General features: G+C 33.3%; 1 protein-coding gene across 5 annotated transcripts; it reads left to right on the forward strand.

Moving 5' to 3' along the window:
• On the forward strand, nt 1–19,579 carry LOC128995220 (uncharacterized). 5 transcript variants are annotated; one of them, XM_054420162.1, is made up of 13 exons: nt 1–186; nt 656–739; nt 2,851–3,018; nt 3,456–3,597; nt 4,596–4,701; nt 5,717–5,944; nt 6,955–10,024; nt 10,744–11,025; nt 11,994–12,167; nt 13,370–13,514; nt 17,158–17,263; nt 17,493–17,729; nt 19,427–19,579. In XM_054420162.1, exons 2-13 carry the CDS (start codon nt 697–699, stop codon nt 19,532–19,534), a joined length of 4,809 nt encoding a protein of 1,602 aa, XP_054276137.1. In that variant the 5' UTR covers nt 1–186; nt 656–696; the 3' UTR covers nt 19,535–19,579. The 5 variants fall into 5 exon arrangements, 4 of the variants coding, with proteins under 4 accessions (XP_054276137.1, XP_054276138.1, XP_054276139.1 ...); XM_054420163.1 differs by having other exon boundaries at nt 11,997–12,167; XM_054420164.1 differs by lacking the exon at nt 1–186 and having other exon boundaries at nt 675–833.
• Nucleotides 19,580–19,986: the final 407 nt, after the last annotated feature.

A 19,986-nucleotide genomic window follows, 5' to 3' on the forward strand; every position in this document is an offset into this window, starting at 1 on the left:
TGATAGTAATGAATTAAAATTTTCAGTGAAGAATTTAATTTGGTGAAATATTTTGTGAAGATTAAATGTTGATAAGGATGTGAGTGTGTAGTGAATAATTGTGACAGTTTTGTGTAAATTAATTTGGACTTTTTCATCGTTTGTATTATCGTATGTAATTTCAGAGTTGAATTTGAGGTTTAGCAGGTAAAGTATTCAAAGAAGCCTTACAGTGTATGTAGGCCTATAGTTAATTTTATAACAACATTAGGCCTGGAATGTTCAAGATTGCCTTGTAACATTCAGATCACCGATAAATATTGAAAAATGTGTTTACATTTGCTTATGACAATATAAACATATTGTAGCCTACTTAAAAACTTGCGAACATTAATATCAGTAAATTTTATAAGGTTTTAGGGTTTCGATTGTCTGTGGTTTTAGTGTAAACCGCGTCAGTAGGGTTAGCATAATTTTCAAGATTTGTAGTTTTGATCAAAACCTGTATCAAACATGTTTAGTTTTTTCTTAGTTTTTCTTTTCTTACTGTCAACGGTAGGCCCTACCTACACCTTAACTTTTTGTCACAAATACTACATTACTCATTATAATTTTAAGCTAAATACAAGTATACAATTTTAGTTTACAAAATAACATTTTTCATTTTTTGTTGCAGATATTCAAATTTTAAGAAAGAAAAGTTATTCCTGACAGAAAATGCATCGATCAGTTTCAAGATATCCAAAACAGTTCCTAAATTGTAAATACTTAAAAATGTATTCATTTATTTACCTAATTTCATTCCTTAATTTTAAGAAATGAAAACTTTGAATCCCATACAATGAATTATATAGGTAGCTTTTTACCTATTCAAAAAATATGAAATACAATACAGCATATTATACTGTATACGCATAAGGTAAAATCACATTGAATAGAAATTATTTAGAGAATTTTCAAAACTAAAGTTAAAAAAATAAATTTAATAGTTTGTGAGTTAAGTTGGTTTTATAGAGATTAATATTACTTCCTCCCCTATTTAATCTCTAACCATATCTCTAATCTCTAGCATATGGAGAAAGTATTGTTTTCATACACATTTTCAAGTTAGAGTTTGGGGTGTATGTATCTGTTTTGGTCCCCTTTATTAATAAAAAAAGTGGTTCTGAAGTGATTTTGTGTGTGTGAGTGTGTGTCTCTCTGTATGTGAAGGGGGTGTGTACAGAGCTGCAGACCACACCTAAGGTTTGATTTTGATGAAATTTGGTACGGTAGTGGGTATTTGGTATCCCCAGACGGTGTCTTTGACATTTTATTTTCTATGGTGATTTTCCTATGAAACCCATAAAATAGCGGAAAATCATATTTTCACATAAACGGCTCAAACAACTTTGATTAAAATTGAATATGTTATTGTACTTTTAACTGTAAACAAAATGTTACAAACCACAATGCTAAAAATTACGGTTAAAAATATTATTACAACTTAGGCTATGTGATTTTCCCATAAAATAACAATAATCTGATTTAAAAAAAGCTTGACTGATTTTGATCTATAATATTAAAACGAAACAGTGTTTTTTTATTTCACGATTCTGAATCAACCACTCGACGGATTTTCATGATTTTTGTGTTGAAAGAAAGATAATTTTGAGAACTAGGGAATGTCGAAGCCATAATTTTAGTTTAGGGTCCCAGTTTTTTAGAAATTAAGTTTTAATTTTTAAAAAGTCTAGCAGCCGACGCTAAGATTCTAAACTAGTAAAAGTTAAGTATTTTTATGTTCTTGTACAACCCCCATTGCCGTAAAAATTACGGTTCAAGAGTTATTGCAACTTTTTTGATTTCACCCATAAAATACCTACAGTACCATACTTTTTCCGATTGCTTGCCTATGATGAGGGTTAATGGGAAAAAGTAGAGGTTTCAGATTACTGATACCCTGCCTATTATTTTTCATAGTTATGTTTGTAAAATTTTAAATAGGTAGTTAAAATAAATAATATCTTCCATTGCTCATTAGAAAGCTGCACTGTACGATAATCTTTCTCTTACCACAGATTAATAAAAAATCACATCATCTCCTGAAAAAACTCTGATTCTCTGTCCAAAGAACCAATACAAAATAAGTTGGCAGCTGATTGAAGAAATCTATGTGTAGTTAAATTATTGTGATTAAAAAAATATTTTCACTATATATGCCTATTTTTACCACCTATAAATAATTTTAATTAGTGTGGTGATTCTGTGGTTCAATCGGTAGAGCCACGGCCACGGACATACATAAGGTAAGGCAGGGATTTCATGGGTTCGGTTCCTGGTAAACCCCTTGCTTTTCTGGATGAGTTCCACATACTCTCCATGGCCCATGTGGCCCATGTTGATGGGCAAATGTAAAGTAAAAGAGATATATCATTGAACAGTGTAGGATTCAAAAGTAATAAATCTCTTTCAATTTCCCAAACAAAAAATGACACAAGAAAGAACTGCTAGTGCTCTGATGTGAAGAACTGCTTCAAATTTCTGATGACGATCCTGAATTTTATTCATACAGTAAGGAAGTTTCTCCCCCTGACTTTTTTATTTCTGCGCTTAAAAACACTGCTGAAAGGGCATCAGTTAGACTCGATTCAGGAAATACAAACTGCGGTCAAGATGGCCATTGCAGCTATCCTGGACCAGACCTACGCAGACACTGTATCAACACAGGAGGGCCTATTTTAAAGATCTGTAGTCCCAAGTACCGATCGAATCTGTTCGATCTGTAAATCATAGTTTCTCAACAAAGTCTCATTACTTTTTGATCCCACCTTGTATATCTCCCAAATGTATGCTATAATGCAATAATCAATGGTGATATATTGTTTGCAGCTGACTATCATATAACTATGGAGAGAGGAAGAATAACAGAGGAAGATCAGCTGTCTCCAGTAGCCCTGGTAACCAGGGATGCCAGCCTGCTACAACTACCATCACTCCAGTGGTATCAATACGACAGGTTGCCTGACTCTGTCTATGCTAAAAACACTGGCTTTACTGGTAAACAAATAAGTTGAAGGTGCCCAAAAATATATGAGTACCGTAGTGTAGTTTTTATCCAGTTTACAAGTCCAGAAACAATAATTCTAAACTATTTCCTTTCTATAAAGAGTGTAAATTATTGCTTTTTGATACCTGGCACTGTCAAAATTTAACAGAACTTTCTAAAAACTCTGTAAAATACATTCCATTTATTGAGAAGGAAAGTAAGTCAGCCAACTACAGTAGTTACATTTTACCCAACATTAAATTTTATTGTGTAAGGCTCATAGTATTTCATTCATCTTTGGTTGTGTAAAGTTTTCAAATGCGCATCCATTTATTAGGTGATGGAGAAGATCACCTACTCACTGTACTTCACGTACTCGAAGATATAAGATGTACTGTATAGTACTAACATTAAACAATCAATTAATTGAGACAATGTAATTTTTCAGTATTAATCCAGGCCTCATTCAAGGACAAGATACCACAGTTGAGTTCTGGGCCTCTCTTGGGTCAATATAATTTTTCGCATGTTCACTTTCATTGGGGCCAACACAACAAGACCGGCAGTGGCCACTCTGTCGATGGCATAAGGTAACTTACACCTTAGAGTAAATAATAGGTGGTTCCCAGAAAATCTAGAGCGCAAACCAACTGTAAGTCAATTTCATATAATCATACTAGTAAGTGAAAGTTTGTGTGTTTGTTTGTTTGAAGTTCAATCACGCATTAACTACTGGTCGGATTGTGTTGAAATTTGGTATGATGTCAGCTCACATTCCCGATTAACATATAGACATATTCTTACCTCAAAAATCCTTTTGGGCTCTGCCCCAGTGGCTCTAGAGTTTCCCATGTTAACCTTATGAGTATTCATATTTAAAAGGAATTAAATAATTTTGCCAGCTGTTTCAACTACTCAATTTGTTTCTATGATATTCAATAATATTAAAAGGTTATACGGTTTACCAACAGGTTGCAGCACCATTAGTTCTTTATACATTTATGACAACAGCTAATTTGAACCAAGCAGCAACAAAAACCTGAGTGTGAGAACTTTACTTCTTTCCATTATTTAGGTGAAGTGGTAGAACATTATGGCTATAGTACCATAGATTATAATAAACCAAATTTTCTCAAAACGTGTCCTCTCTCATTGCAAATGCAAAGCACGAGTATTTAACTACAATAAGCATTGTATACCAACCCCATACGAAGGACGGGTACTCAGCTAGTCTTCATATACTTAGAAGGGGAATCAATTCTTCGTGTCATCATCAAAGGGCAAAATACTGTGACAAACATCTAGTATGTTAAGAAAAATACTTTTGTAAAAATCCAAATCAGGCAAATGGAAATTTAATTTGAAGAATTAGCAAAATATTGTTTATATTGCAGGTCATCCTGTTTGTGTATAACCTGAAACCACCATTTAACAACATCTCAATATCCTCTTTTCTGTAACAACAATACAATAACATGAGTAGAAATAACTTATTATACCACAAATAAGTGAAATCTCCTTCAATCGTAGGAGACTTACTATAAGTATGTTAGCATACAATCATTATTCAATTTATGTTTTATTTTAGATTTCCATTGGAAATGCATGTAGTACACGTTAAAAAGAACTGTACCAACTTGGGTGAAACAAGCGGGGTAAAGGATGGAATTGCCATTGCAGTTCATCTTTTTTCAGTAAGAATATTTTTTATTCAGGTTATAGACCTATATCGATATATTGTTGTAGGTTGATGCAAGTATGTTTCATCTATTAATTTCATTGTTGCCACACTACTGTGGAGTAGACATGTTAAAGTAATCATTTTCAGGATGGAAAGTACGTAGGTCAATTAAGCCACCGACAGAGTATGCTGTTGTAAAATACCAATTTCCTCGTTACATCAACTCTTTAATCATACCAAACTTAATCAAAATATTTTAAATTACAGCATATTTTATGAGGGGATCAACGAACTAGCATAGTATGAAAACTAAAAGAGGAAATCGGACTTTAGTAGTACCACACTCTTTGGTAGGCTCAGTCCATTTTCTCACAAAATAAGATTTTTCATTTACACTTACACTCTGTAATGTTAGGTAAAAAAATAGTTAAATGATCAGAATCAGAAGTCAGCTTCCACACAAGCTTTCCACAGTTGTTACGGGAGGTCCTCTCTCACTATGCCAAGGAAAGGTGAACTACAATGAGCACACAAGTCAAACCCTCAATCTGGGGTTACTGTTTCCTGGCCAGGGAAACGATGACGCTTGGCTAAATGGTCCTACACTACAATACCAGTAAACTTAACACCCTAACGTAGTAGCTCCAAACTTGTATCTGATACAGAGAAATGTAATGCCTAATGTAAGTTTTTCACCTCAAGCAAATATTTCATTGAGATTCTCTATATATAAAGTTGATTTATTCAATTTCAAAACTACATCCAATCTATAATTTCATTTTCTTTACAATTTTTTTTACAATACAATATCTTCTCCAGTCCAGATGGTTAACCATAATCAAAAACAAAATAACGATACATGTAAGCAACTACTATTATAGTTTTCATACCCGAACTTGAACTGTTTATTGCAGTTCTTTTGATAATTTCATATGCCCAGTAGCAACTCCATCTTTAGTGATACCTCGCCTATTAGTAATCTTAAGCAAACTGTTACCGTACTCACATTAACATACTGTTGTTTACAGTTGAGTGAAGAACGCAACACTAGCCTGGATCAGCTGACAGCTGTGTTACAGTTTATCAAGAAGTCCGGTTGTTGCGCAACACTCTTTCCCTCATCTCTTGCTGAGATAGTTCGTCCGTTCAGTCAGGACTATTTTTCTTACCGAGGAGCAGTTCCAGGATCGTTTTCTCAGCAGTACCGCATCGTGTGGCTTGTCAGTAGACAAACATTGCCTGTATCATCTCAACAGGTAAAGTTTGTTGATAAAATGTATGATTACTTGTGAAGTGTTTACAATTAGCAAGACAATCATACAATTTTGGATATTTCACCTTTTTAGAGCAAGAGAGGGGGTTATAACTCGACAAACTTTTCTTTTGGGTCAATATTGTTAGTGGTACAAAAGTAGTAAATGAAATAATGATAGGTTTGGTCACTTTTATTTTGTATCATACATCTTTTATATCTTTACATACATATTTTCGTATCTCAGTCTCTTTTATACATAGTATGTGTTCTGTGCTAAAGATTGTCTGTTGAAGTATAATTTATATGATATGAAATAATATCACATCATTATTCAAATCAACAATATCTCAAGCAAGAGAAGGCAAACAAGAAGTTTAGCTAACCTATGAGACAAAGGACTGACGATAACGTTTCGACGTAGAAACCTAGGTCTCCACTATATAAATAAATTGGATCGTAAGGTAAGCCTTAATTTTAATTATGTTCAATAACGATCCAGAGGCTATATCTCCAAACGTTTTATTAACTAGTCCTAGTGTAGATCTAGTTCTAATCTAGTGTAGACCTAGATCTAGTGTAATAGATCAAATCCCAGAATTCTTTGCCGATTCTCTTTTGCAGCAATCTTGTTTTGCAATAATGAGAAAACCCCAAAAATGCATTATCCATGAACAAAAAATGGACTGAATAAACAGTAAATGAAAATGAGGAACTCATAGAACTGTAATAACAGTTAGTACAACTGTTGATTATTTTTGCATTTCCATTATTCTTCATCCTCACAATTCCTTAGCAAAATTGCTACCTTCAAAGATTTTTGGTTGAAAGAGAAACATAAGCAGCTCTACAAATAATGGAAACATTCTCTTAAACATTTGTCTCAATATAAGAAATATTTAAAACATCATTTATGTATTTCAAATCTAAAATGTTTAAAATATCAAATGTTTTGTTATATTTTTAAAGAATATGGAAAACTGTTGGTTTATACTCGTAATTACTTTGTTACAGCTAGAACAATTTCGAAACCTCCAAGATGCAGAAGGAAATTTCATTAGGTCCAACTCTAGCAAACCTCATCCATTAGCTGATAGAAAACTATATTTGATTTCACCCTCTGAAAAAGTGGAACAGATAATTTCCTCTAGACCAGCTGAGGGCGTCATAATATCCCTGTCAGAAGAGTTGATTGAAATACAAGACGCAGAGTTCAAGTCGCTTGTAGCGTTGAGGGATGGTGAAGTTCGGAGTTGTGCAATTTGTCCTCATCCGAATCATGTTAGACATCAGGCAAAGAAACATGTGAGTTATCCTGATAGGATTGTTGAAGGTGATACTTCTGTTGAGGAATCTTGTGTTGATTTAGGAGCATTGAACGAATCTGGGTTTGAACATAACTACAATGATGAACAATCTAAATTTGTTTTTGGGACAAAAGGTGACTCTTACAATCTTGATTTTAGACCTCAGGATCCTGTAATCTCAGCTGAGAAAATAGCTTATTTAGGTAACAATCTAGTTGTGAGAAAAAGTGATCCATCCACGGAGCAAGCTTGTGTGTTGCTGACTAAATCAGCTGATAGTACTCCACCACAAACTACATGTGGTTACTTGGGGGCAACCAAAGAGTGTACAGATGTTTCTCGCCCAAATAAAACTAATAAAAGTTCTGGAATGATAGTTTGTAATAAGAATTTAGAATCTTTAGGAGTTGATTGTGAAGATTATGTAAAGTCTGAGGTGTTTAACAACACAGCATTTGCTAAAAAAGAACCCCCTGTTGTATTAAGCAGTTTCAGGGATGCTAAAGACAAAAGCTTAAAAAATATATTGCATCCTCAAGAATCAAACACAGAATCAACACTATTTAAGAAAAGTCTACGAAAAGAAGGAAAAATTACAGGGTCTGATTCAGATGACAATAAATGTGATAAAAGTGAGCTCTTTAACAATGCACAGCAGTCCAAATATTTTCTTGTTAAGCAAGAGACAGAACTAAGGAAACCATATTATAAGGTAATTGGTGAATTTTATATGACACCAGGATCAAAAAGGATGTTTATGAAGCAAGCTTGGCAACCTTCTGAAGAGCATATGACTGAGACAAGTGGTGAATACAAACCAGAGGATCCAAACAGTAAACCTAATGAAAAAGATGCAGTTGATAACAAATTCATGCTTTCTTTCCCAACCCCCTCAGAACATGTAGCCCTAATTGGAAATAATACAGATGAAGATCAGAGTATAAATATCAATAAAAATAACAGCTGCAATAGACTAAAATTAAATTCAAAAGACAAGGTAGTTTTGGACAAGAGCCTTTTGTCCAACCAAGACGACGTGAAAGAGGAAACTCCTAAAAAGTATTATGTTACAAGAATAACTCCAATTAAATCAGGAAATTGTGAAGAATTGGAACAGAAAAATTTATTTTATGCAAGACTATTATCAAACCGTGAGTTCAATGAGCCACAAAATAATGCTAACAAACCCAAAGACAATCTTCCCAAAACACTTTGTCCTAAAGATTACATGGAAAACCTGGATTCACAATTGGCTAGATATATTTGGATTAATAATGCTACCCACTTTAATTCAAAGTCTTCCTCTAAATCAACATTAATGGTACCTAAAAGTCAAGAATCCATACCTTATCATGTTAGATGTGATGTGGGACCAGATGCATCCGGCAATTCATCCAGCAAAAACCACAAAGAAAGCAATAATAACACTACTAGCATACATGGTGATTTAAATACCAGTCAGCTAAACAGCTCAAAGAGAAATAACAAAATAAAGCTTGCTATATCCTTCAGGAGTCATAAAGGAAGGCCTGATCTTAATGCACAGGAACAAATTATTAAGTTAGATCAAAACAAGTGTAAAACAAATCATAATACTGCTAACAGCGATTTTGGAATCAGTAATGGAGATAATTTTCCAGAAGAGGTGGAGGAAAACACAGTTTATAAGTCAGGACAAACAAAAAAAATCACAATTAAAGTTAATACTCCAACTTATAGATTACAACATCAGCCTCCGAACATTAACAACCAAGCAAGTTCTCATCATCTTGTAACCATAAAGAAAGTTGAGAATCCAGATCCATTCTTCTTGAGAAGAACGCCTAAACAACCAATGGTTGAGTATGAAGTTCTTCCAACGGGATTTCATCATCAAGTCAAAGATGAAATATTGACAGAGGAAAAAACAATCATAACATATACAGTGACAAAGAAAAGTAATAAATATATAACCCTTGATATTGATCAACCAAAAGAGTCTTTACGTGATAAAGTAAATCAAGTCAGTGAAGTAAAAAAGAACAATATTAGTGTGCATCAACCAAAACAAAGCTTTGCCAAAGAAGATGAAAAGTGCAATAATCCTATTGCCACAAATGAGTTCAAAGAGGCAAATCAATTAAGGATTGTGTTATTATCAAATCAACTAGAACATGGTAAAAACCAGTCAAATGACTTGAATCAGAGTGTTGGAAAAACAATTACTGAAGGTGATGGTGAGGATACACATGGCCTAAGGAGAGAAAAAGAAGTAGTGGACAAAAACAAAGATGGACGAGTCACAACAAAATATGTTGATACCACTACATCAAATCCGTCATCATTGTCCACATTTACTCCTCATCAATTGCAAAACCAACGACCAAAAGTTCTTAGTGACATTGATACTCAGGAAGAGCCAACAAAAGATCCTGGAGTAGACAGTTTTATAAAAGAAATTATTGTAAATGATATGAGTAAAGAAGGGGATATTAAGAAAGTGCATGTTACAGATAGAAGCCCTGGTTGTAGCATGGAGCAAATTGTATCTTCAAAACTAATGAAGAAAAAATCAAACCTGACTAATCCAGATGAGGCTATGGGTTATGCATACCAGCCCCAGACTGACACTAGATTAGTTGACGAAGATACTTTTTTGAGTACAATGGTAGACAGTAAAGTAGAAAATAAAAACGAAGAAGTTAAAAAGTCGGAAGGGTTTATCATGACTGCAAAAGAATCTAATAAGCTGAGGTTGGATAAAAGTGAAAACATGAACACACCCACGAGCAATAGTGGTAAGCTTTGATCAATCAATATACTGTTAAACGTTAAATAATTTATCAAGTCTTGTGATTTTCATTTAATTTTTTACCATAATGGTGCCCGTACAAAGAGTGATAATTTAACTGCGAAAATTTATCGTATCTAATTATACTGTCGCCACAATCACTATTTTTCCAATTGAAAATTCAAATTAAATTCATAGATAGCTGAAAATGGCTAAAGAGTCATAACTTACGACTAAAATTGTGAATGGGAATATTATTTGATGCAGTGACAGACTATAAAGTGATAAAGGAAAATGTAATTCTAAATATCAGTATTAAACGTTTATTATTCATATACCAGTATATTTTCCTATAAGCCTATATAAACTAAAAAGTAATTACACTCTAAAAATGTAGGCTAAATTAACTGAAGGGTTCAATAAATTATTTAGAAGACTGACTTGTTTCCAATAGGTGATTATAGTATCTGACGATTGTTGAGAGATTTCTTTATCAAAAGTTTATGTTTCTTTCTAGATAGTTTTATTAGTACCTACTTTTGAAAAAAAGTGTTGATAATTATTAGATTAAAATTTAGCATAGTTATAATAACACTTTTCGAGTTTATAATCTAAACTACATCTTTGACCTACTATGAAGCTAATATTTTTGTTCTGTTACCCCCAAAGATAAAAATATCCACAAAGTGTAAATTTGTTGATGATGATGAATTTGGAAAATTTCAGAGGAATTGATATCTCATGACTATGGTGATGAAGAAGCAGCAGGCTCTTTTTGTGATGTAACCTTCAAAAGTAGGACCAAATTGAAACTGCCAAATTCTCAAAAGGTTGAATTGAAGTCTCTTGCTGAAGTCAGATTCAAACCCTATAGTAAATCAGTGATTAGCAATCCAAACCGATCTGAAGCCAAATCTTTTACCAAAGCTGCGAACAATCAAATCACAACAAAGGATAAGTTTTGTTCCACAACTGGTTTAAGAGATGATTATGAGCCAACTGCATCAGGTAAACTAGAAAGTATGGTAAAATAAATTAAGCAATTGACTGTCATTTAAAACATTTAGAAGCTGTAATAAGTTTATGTACAGTGTATCATTTTATTTATGTTTTCCGATTAAATAAAAGCTGAATTCAAAATTAAATAGGAATAACAAAGGTGATTATTAGAATTAATTAATTCAATTAATTATTAGACTTGTATGACTCAAAAACACTGATTAGTATTTTAAAGTATTAATGAGTTAAGGCTGAGTATTGAAACGAATACTAGAACAGAAAGCGGTATGCAGTATGGATCTGGATCATAAACAAACAAATGACTATAATGACAAAATGACAAATGAATCCTATACTAATAACATTAAAATATGGTTTAGACAGTTCCATATTTTATATCTTGTAATAATGTTTACTTTCGGGCCAGTAACGTCATTTGTTTATGTTTATGATCCATAATGAGTCTGTTCTAGTATTCGTGGTACAGGCATTGTATGAATAATTCTATATAGCCTTGTCTGTTACGTTATGACTAGGATCAGGGCCGTTCGAAAGCAGGGGCAAGCTGCCCCGGGCACCGCAGCTGAGGGTGGGCCGCACCACGGCTATTTAGGACATAGTATTAAAATATGCGAATGCGACTATTACTGGGAGGGAGGGGGCGCCACCAACCCTAGGGACGGCCCTGACTAAGATAAGCCGGTGTTTTAGCCAGAACCATAATTATGAAGAGTCCAAGGACAGTTATGAACAGGAACATTAGCTAATATTCGTGGTTAATGTGAACCACCAAAAGGCAGAGCATTTTTCCAGTAGGAGGGATTGATTCCATTTAATATTGTGCAAATATTAAATGCTTTTTTATTTTTATTTTTTTTACCCAAAAAGTTATTTATTACAGCAAAGTCAGGTACTGTATTGTTAAACATAATCAACTTTGATACAGTTCTGTATATATAATTTTGTATTTATTTCAGCAGAATCGAGTGTGAAAGAAGAGGACGAACCAGTACACACAAATATAAACTTTTCTCCAGTTGCGTTCACAAAAGATCAAACGGTGGTTACAATTCTGCCTCACATTCAATTTGTAGACCATTGGAATAGAAATGGCGATGAATATGCAATTTTGGAGAACAATGGGAAAAATGGTAAGTAAGACATTCAACTTGACTTAAAAGAATATTTTTAATTCACAGAAATATGTTAAGTAACATAAGAATCCAGCAGAAATAAAAATTTATCTATCTGATATTCTTGTGAATTTTCCCCAAAATATATTCTTGATTGATTTTGTCAGATTTCTAGAGGCCAGGAATACTAGGGAAAATCATTTGGTTGAGAGCATGTAAGTCTTTCAAGATACTAGAGTAAAAATTAAAGAGAAGATTTGCTGACTTAGATGTCTTAGGGTTTATTCAATAATCCTGTCTTGGTTAACCTGGCTATGTAAGCAAAATACCCCCGCCGCAGCAAACCTGTTGACTAAGCGAATTTCCATTTGTCTGAATTGATTTTCAGTTAAATATATTTTAATAACATTAGGTTTAACGAGTACCTAGGTTTGCTGCTACAAGGAAACTAATAAAGTGTGTTTTTGAGTAAAATATTGATAGCTTAGTACAAAATAAATAAATTTGCCAAGTTTGATCAAAATATATTCATAAACAAGCAAACTACAACATTTGACAATTTTCTCCATAAGAATAACATGGGAATTTTAAATTTACAATTTTTTTAATTTTCTCCGTTACTAATATTCGAACAAAAATACTTTTATATACTAAATTATTTGTTTTTTAAGCTCTTTAAAAAGGTCTAAAGAGAAATTGGGAAATTTTGTGTTTTGAGGGTCAAAAGTGAGAAAACCCAATTTTTACCCCATAAAACCCCCCGTAAAGCCCCGTTCCCATGGTCCGATCGTGCTGGTTCGCGAACTCATTCAAGTTTATCCCGCTTTACACCTTTAAACCAAATTTCATCAAAATCGGACAAAAATTACTCAAGTTATCGTTCACGGACGTATATATATATATATATGTCTATATATTATTATATACATATATAAAAATTTGAACGAATAGTGTTTTTGGCCTCTGGGGACATCAAAATGAAAAAGTAAATCGGTCCCGGGTCTAGGTCTTACCGTGCCACCTACGGTAATAGCTACTTCCCTATAGGGAAATTCGCTAATACTTCCCTATAGGGAAATTCGTTAAAACCCAGAAAATTATGCTGCTTATTCTGCAACATCAATTTTTTTACCTTGATGGCTCATAAAATGAGGAAATCATTATGAATATGTACATTTAATGATGATAAGTGAATGTTTCATTCAATTCTATGTAACTAGTGGTAGCCACCCTCCCTGAGGACACAACGCCGTGGCCTTGTTTACGAGGTGGATCACTGGTTGATGATTACATGTTTGCCGAACTTCACTTCCATTGGGGACATAAAGACTGCTGTGGTGCTGAGCACATCATTGACAAACAAAGGTGAAATTGACTGGTAGTCTTGCAATACACAAAGCAAATCAAAAGAGCTAAATAAATATGCAAAATAACTACCAAATAAATAAACACACAAAATTTAAAAATATATCACCTTTTTTACATTAAAATAGGTTGGCGGCCTCTTCCCCTTACATTTGCCTCGCCTGTCCACATAGACTATAGATCTGTGTGTGGAACGTATCCAGCAAAGCAAGGGGTGAGCTGGTACAGTACGAAGGTGAACTGATAAAATGTTTATGTTTATTTAAAATAAATACAACAATATTAACAAATAAGTTAAATTAGTGTATAGTATAATAATAAAAATAATAAATATATAAAGTATAAATAAATACAGTAGCCTACACAACAAACATAATGAAGATTCAATTCTAACTTTCAATTCAAAATATTACAGAATTTGAGAAAATAATCATTCTTAGCGAAATTTCCCTTATAGGGAATAAAGCTCATGTAGATCTGGAATCAAATCAAATCAAATCAAATCAAATCAAATCTTTTTATTGTCTTTCAGCTCTACAAAAGCAATTGACATTGTCAAATGGCATCTTATCATTAAAGCATTAAACATAGTCATAATAAATAACAGGAAGCTTGATCTTAAATAAATTATTTAAAAACTTATATCTAAAACCTCCAAGGACAAGAACTTATCTACAGAGTAAAAACATTTTAATTTTAACCATGAATCAAGGACTGTTTTGAATTTTTTTATTGGAATCGTTACTGCAGAAGGGGGCAATTTATTAAAAAATTGTATACTAAGATATTTGTAGCTATTGTGTGTAAGTGTAAGTCTTGTAATTGGTAAGTTGAGATGATGGCTATTTCTTGTGTAATGTTTATGTATGTCAGATCGGATGCTATACTGGTCTATATTCTCTTTTACGTATAATAAGCAATTTAAAATGTATAAAGATGGAAGGGTTAGGATATTTAGGGCCTTAAAATCTGCTTTGCAATCTTCCCTGGGCATTGTTCCTCTAATGCACCTGACTGCTTTCCTTTGCCATTTGAAAACGGTTTTGGCTCCTACAGAGTTACCCCATAAGAGAACACCATATTGTAGGTGAGAATGGAAAAATGCGTAGTAACAATTTAGAATAATTTGTTCACTTACATTGTTCTTTAATTTGTTAAATAAAAATACAGTTCTAGCCAATTTACTACATAAAAAGTTTGTATGCTCAATCCAATTCAGCTTCTGATCAATATGGATTCCTAGCAATTTTACTGATTTATTGTCATTAGAATTTATTCTAAGGTTAAAATGAATTTCTTCTGTTTTTGAGTTGTTAATCCTTAATTCATTTCCCCGAAACCACTCTTCAGCCAACTTTAACACCCCATCCCGTTCTTCAAGTGCTTTGTTCAGATTTTGACCACTTGTGAGGAATGTAGTATCATCAGCATAAAGAGTGGCTTTACAGGGAACAAAATAAGGCAAATCATTAATAAAAACAATAAAAAGTAGAGGCCCAAGGACTGATCCTTGAGGTATGCCAATTTTGATTTTTAACATATTAGATCTTGAATTATTTACCTGCACCAGCTGGAAACGGTTCACTAAATATGAGCTTAACAGATTTAATGATTTTTCAACTACTCCGTAAAAAGCCAATTTTTTAATTAGAATTTCATGAGAGACTGAGTCAAAAGCTTTAGCCAAATCAATTAATGTTGCAGACATATTAATTTTACCATCACAACCGTTAAAAATATCTGTGATTATATTTTCCAAGGCCTTGATTGTGGACAAATTTGATCTAAAACCAAACTGACTATCACAGAACAAGTTATTTTTTTCAAAATATGAATAAATTTGTTGGTGTAGACAGTGTTCTAATATTTTAGAAAGAATTGGGATTAGAGATATCGGTCTGTCTGAATGGTAGTCATCAAGACATAGACTCAGGATCGCTTTACTTTTTCATTTTAACGAAGGTTTATGTTTGTACCAAATTTCCTCAATATCGGATGATTTTTCGAGTGCTAAGGGACACACAAATTTAAATGATTTTGAACTGATGGGGTTTTTGGCCTAAAACTTTAATTAAAAGTTATGGGTCATACAAATGCTGTACTTCCACTTTCCTCTGTAAGCAGTTTTATAGAGATCTGATATTTTCTTGGCTTATTTTATGTTTTGAGGAATACTTTTGGCCACAACTACTAAAAATTTCAGTCTTGTTTGCTTGTGATTGGAAATTCCAAAATGCTTGATTTTACACACATATTTCATCAAACTTAACATTGTTATATGATATTATCAACATGCAAGTTGTTGTTGTAAGAGTTTGCATGGCTATGGTTCATTAAAAACTACCTTACAACATAAGTACCGATAAGTTAACATTTTAAATTTAATTTTTTCCATCATCTAGTAACATGTTTATATTAAAGTCTCCTTGTACGAGAAAACAGTGTTTGATACTTTGTCTGCCCCAAGATGTAGCAGTAACTTTTCAAAACATAAGAAGAACTTCAATTATCATCATCCGGTACTGTAAATAACTACAAAAATATTTTTTCTTTCAATTCATTACTAACAATTTACCGGCAGTGCACTCAAATGAGTCTTCAATGGACTTCTATAATGAGCTTCTATAATCTTTCTTTTTCTTTGAAATCACAATGTCGCCTCTTGATTGACACCGCCTCTAAATTTCTATGATAAATTCTTACCAATTTGTGTGAGTTTAGGGTTCAGCTAGGTAGTCAAGAAATTATCATTAGCATCGAGCCATTGCTCTGAAAACAAATGATCTGCGGTTTTAACTTAAAATAATCTGATACAGTTTTTAATACAACAAATTTTTTTTGTCTTCAGCCTTGAATATTTAAATATCGTAGTAAACATATGTATTTTGTGTGAATGTTTTCATTACTTGTCTCAGGTACAATATTCAAGGAGGTGTCACAAATTTCATTTGCTAACTTTGAGCTATCATTACTACTTACATAATAAAGTTTATCTACAGCGTGAAGAATTCACAGGTTTTCTTGCAAAGTTTTATTTTTTACATCTGAGTGGCTGATAAGCTGTTGCATATTCACAGAAATGGGACCAGCATAAATGTACACTCACTTTCCTAGCGAAAAAACTCAGTTATACTCGGGGCTACTGAAGTGCTACTCATCCAAGACGATGTGATAGCAATTTGTTTTCTAGTCAGCCAACAGTACTTCTTGTTTCTTCCGTATTTTATGTACTTCCTGTTCATTCTGCCTTTAATTAAATATTTTTACATCGCAGGGGCTCTTCTTTCCCAATCTGGGTTTCACATTTTCTGGTGCTGCTTATTTAATGTTTAGCCCCGTATTTTCCTTTCCATTCAGCACCTTCTTTACCTTCTCAAGCCCCTACCAGAAGCCGCCTCTGGCAAATGTTGTAGAATGGGTAGGAAGACTTTGGAAAGCTATTGGCTGATACCAGAGGCAGGGGTATCGGAACACACCTAGGAGGCCAAGATGGAAGTGGTGGAATCGCACTTAGGTCTGAATATTTATTTTTTTTTAATTTTAATCAATCAGTTTGAGAGGCCAAGACGTGAGGTAAGGGAAGGTAATTTTGGTGTTGCATGTCTAAAGCTCTAAATTACATGCTCCTATTGTTTAATTTCAGACACACTATGGAAGCTCATTTTTTGTATATTAAAAAAGAATACAATTCTTTGACAGAGGCTCTGGCTCAAGAAGATGGATTGGTGATTGTGGCTGTCCAGTTAAAGGTAAGTAAAAGTGAATTTGTAGTGTTGAAAGGTAAATTTATTTATTCTTATCAATAGCATTGTATTGGATCAATGACCACTCTGTGGATTTGAATCAAGAGATTTATTGTTGTTCAGTAAAATAATCATAACCTAAAGCAAAATCATGAAAATGTATTTATTAACTATTACCATTGACTATTGGATATTACCTTTGTAGTCAATGATATTACTTAATTGTTTGGTTTAGGTAGGTGGTCCACCTCACACTATGTTGGATCACCTGATTAAGGGCCTTTTATCAATCAAGGAGGCAGGACAAAAAGAAAAGGTTCCTGTGGAGTCTTTATTTTCCTGGATAAACAAAACCGTAGAAGAGGCCAAAGGATACTTTTCATACAAGAGTACGATGACTTCAGAACCACCCTATGTAGAAGCTGTTACTTGGATCATATTTGAGCAAGCAATAATTTTCTGCTGTCAACAGGTAGTAAAACTTTTAATAAGATATACAAGGGTGTTCCATAAGTAAACAGCCAAACTAAGAAATTGTTCAATTTGTCAGTAAAAGAGAAAATCAAGAATGGAATTTTTTCAAAATCGCTTTATTGCAGTGGCGTATCCAGGGAGGGGGGTTTAAGGGGTTTACAACCATCCTAGACCTTAAAACACGTGATACCATAGATAAAACATACTCCCTTAGTATATTTCCCATCCTTATGGAACAGCTTAAAACCTCGTATAACCAAATAAAATGAACTAATCATAAACAATAACTTGTCCACTAGCTATATAACCAAACAGTGAGGCACAAATCATGAGAAACTAACCCTAAAATAATAAAAATAAATTGTAAACAAAACACGACATCTACAGTACACCAGACGGAACCAACAATAAAATTGGCTTCAGCTGTTCCATAAGTATGGGAAACCTACTAAGGAGTATGCTTTATCTATGGTGATACTTTACAATGAAAAATTTTTTCTACACTTAAAAATTCTCTTTTATATCTATGTCTCTAAATAACAAAATGCGAGTTTACAGGTATAATTTTCAAAAGTTTCTCAGGGGAGGGCATCCGATTCAATACCCCCAGACCCCCCGTGTAACCCCCCCCCCCCCCCACCTTAGGGTCATCCTATTTGGCTATGCTTTGTTAACCAAATTTCCGCCATTGTTACCGGTGGGGTGTGATCCATAGTATGAACTATAGAAACCATGTAGGTTAAGTACTATCATTGACTATAGTCAATGGTACTATCATTGGCTGATTATTTTCCTACATAATCAATGATACTATTCAAAGTCAATGTTCACACCACCACATTGATAGTTGAATTATCGGGGATATCTGACCTTGAGGAATATATCGCAATAATTGGTAATCAACCTTCTTAGTTATACCATAAACTAACCAACACAAGTAGACTTCTCATCCCATTGTAAATTTTGAAGCGCGTTTTTCATGTCTAGTTCATGTACGCCACACTGGGCGCTAGTGTCAACAAAATTTTGTTTCTATTATTTTAGAGTTAATTTCTTGATTTGTGCTTTACTGTTTGGTTAAATAACTAGGGGACAATATATTGTTTATGATTAGATCGTATTATTTGGTTAAACGAGGTTTTAAATGACTGTATTAACGGGAAACAAATTGTAAACAAAACACGACCTCTACATAAACCGTACAGAACTAACAATAAAATTGTCTTCAGCTGTTCCATTAGGATGAGAAATCTACTAAGGGAGTATGTTTTATCTATGGTTATACCTTAGACTTAGACAACTGATAGAACTAGACATTCCATTCTTATGTTTATTATGTCCAGTTTTATAACGAAAAACAAAATTGAGTCATCGACATAGTACGTAGTTAATTATGTTTACTCTGATTTCAGTGATTTCTGATTTATGTCAAAGTTGCTAATGTTTAATACATTTCAAACTGATAGGACTACTTAACTTATATACACTATAGCATATTTTATGTCACACCAATTATCAGTTACAAAAACTAAGGCAGAAAATATATAACTGTAGACAAAGCCCATTCATTCACTCATTAAAATAAGTCAATGTTCTCATGTGAACAAATAACATTGATGGAATATGTCTACTTAAATATCCAAATACATAGTCTTAAAGCCACCTGTATAAAAATAGTAATTCTTTTACTTTTAGTCGCTCCAGTTTAGAAACCTCATGTCACAGAATGGAGAAAAACTGTTGAAGACATGCAGACCAACTAAGCCTCTGAACAACCGAAATATAAACTATGTGCCTTTGTAGTTTCTATTATTTTATTAAAGACTGATTAAATAGTTGTGTAATTTATTGATGTATCTTTTAATTGCTTCGTTAATTATATAAGTACTTAGGTTGTTCGCAATGGGGTATGATTATTTAAGAGAATGTGCGGGTCTCTAAATCTACTGTAAAAAGAACAAAACAGTTTCACACTCTTACCATGCAAGTTATACAGACAAATCTTAATCAAACTTATTGCTTACTAGCAGAGTACCCGTTCTTCGTACAGGGTTGGCGTACAAGTCTAAAATGCTTATTGCTGTTATACTTGACTTTGTGTTTGCAATGCGAGAGGACACGGTTTAAGACAATTTGGTTCTTTTAATTTACGGTATGCTATAGTATAGCACATCTGCCATAGCCATAATGTTCTACCACTGCACCTAAACAATAGGAAAAAGTAAAGTTCTCATTGTATAAACAGCTTTTTTTAT

This window comes from Macrosteles quadrilineatus, unplaced genomic scaffold (assembly GCF_028750875.1).
Source record: "Macrosteles quadrilineatus isolate MER2022 unplaced genomic scaffold, UCM_ALF_1.0 Scaffold_5__1_contigs__length_97177068, whole genome shotgun sequence".
NCBI classification, from domain to species: domain Eukaryota; kingdom Metazoa; phylum Arthropoda; class Insecta; order Hemiptera; family Cicadellidae; genus Macrosteles; species Macrosteles quadrilineatus.